The sequence below is a fragment of the Lottia gigantea genome (assembly GCF_000327385.1).
Source record: "Lottia gigantea unplaced genomic scaffold LOTGIsca_5452, whole genome shotgun sequence".
Taxonomy (NCBI): Eukaryota; Metazoa; Mollusca; class Gastropoda; family Lottiidae; genus Lottia; species Lottia gigantea.
Genome location: NW_008709871.1, coordinates 983 through 2,186, shown reverse-complemented (window position 1 = coordinate 2,186; position 1,204 = coordinate 983). Strand labels below are relative to the sequence as shown.

At 32.1% G+C, this 1,204-nt stretch overlaps 1 protein-coding gene across 1 annotated transcript; it reads right to left on the bottom strand.

Annotated features, from left to right (window-relative positions):
* Window positions 1–590: 590 nt before the first annotated feature.
* Window positions 591–815, bottom strand: LOTGIDRAFT_148036 (hypothetical protein; the record flags this gene model as incomplete). The annotated part of the gene is made up of 1 exon (XM_009062994.1): window positions 591–815. A coding segment is annotated over one exon (225 nt), but the record flags the coding sequence as incomplete, so codon positions are not given.
* Window positions 816–1,204: the final 389 nt, after the last annotated feature.

Below are 1,204 nucleotides of genomic sequence, written 5' to 3'. Positions count from 1 at the left end.
AAATTAGATGGAGTATTGAGATATAGAGTAAACTATAAGATATCTAGATTGGGTTATGAGTATGGACTACCCAAGGGAAATATCTAAGTAAAACATAGGGGCATTTTATAGAGTAACCAATGCAATATCTAGATAAGGCATTGGGGTGTATTAGAGTAACCTAATATGAAATATCCAGATAAGGCGCTGGGCTGTATTATAGAGTAACCTATAAAATATCTAGATAAGGCATCGGGCTATATTATAGAGTAATCTATGAAATATCTAGATAAAGCGTTGGGCTCTATTATAGAGCAGTCTATAAAATATCTAGGCAAAACATTGGAGCATATAATAGCCTATGAGTAACCTATAAAATATCTAGATAAGGTAGTGGGCTATATTATAGAGTAACCTATAAAATATATAGATTAGACGGTGGGCTGTATTATAGAGTAACCTATAAAATATCTAGATAAGGTAGTGGGCTGTATCATAGAGTAACCTATAAAATATATAGATAAGGCGGTGGGCTGTATTATAGAGTAACCTATAAAATATCTAGATAAGGTAGTGGGCTGTTTTATAGAGTAACCTATAAAATATATAGATTAGGCGGTGGGCTGTATTATAGAGTAACCTATAAAATATATAGATAAGGTAGTGTGCTGTATCATAGAGTAACCTATAAAATATATAGATAAGGCGGTATGCTGTATTATAGAGTAACCTATAAAATATCTAGATAAGGTAGTGGGCTGTATCATAGAGTAACCTATAAAATATATAGATAAGGCGGTGGGCTGTATTAAAGAGTAACCTATAAAATATCTAGATAAGACATCGGGCTATATTATAGAGTAACCTATAAAATATATAGATAAGGCGGTGGGCTGTATTATAGAGCAACCTATAAAATATCTAGATAAGGTAGTGGGCTGTATCATAGAGTAACCTAAAAAATATATAGATAAGGCGGTGGGCTGTATTATAGAGTAACCTATAAAATATCTAGATAAGACATCGGGCTATATTATAGAGTAACCTATAAAATATATGGATAAGGCGGTGGGCTGTATTATAAAGTAACCTATAGAATATATAGATAAGGCGGTGGGCTGTATTATAGAGTAACCTATAAAATATATAGATAAGGCGGTGGGCTGTATTATAAAGTAACATATGAATTACCCAGATAAAGAACACAAAAACACAAAAAAATCAA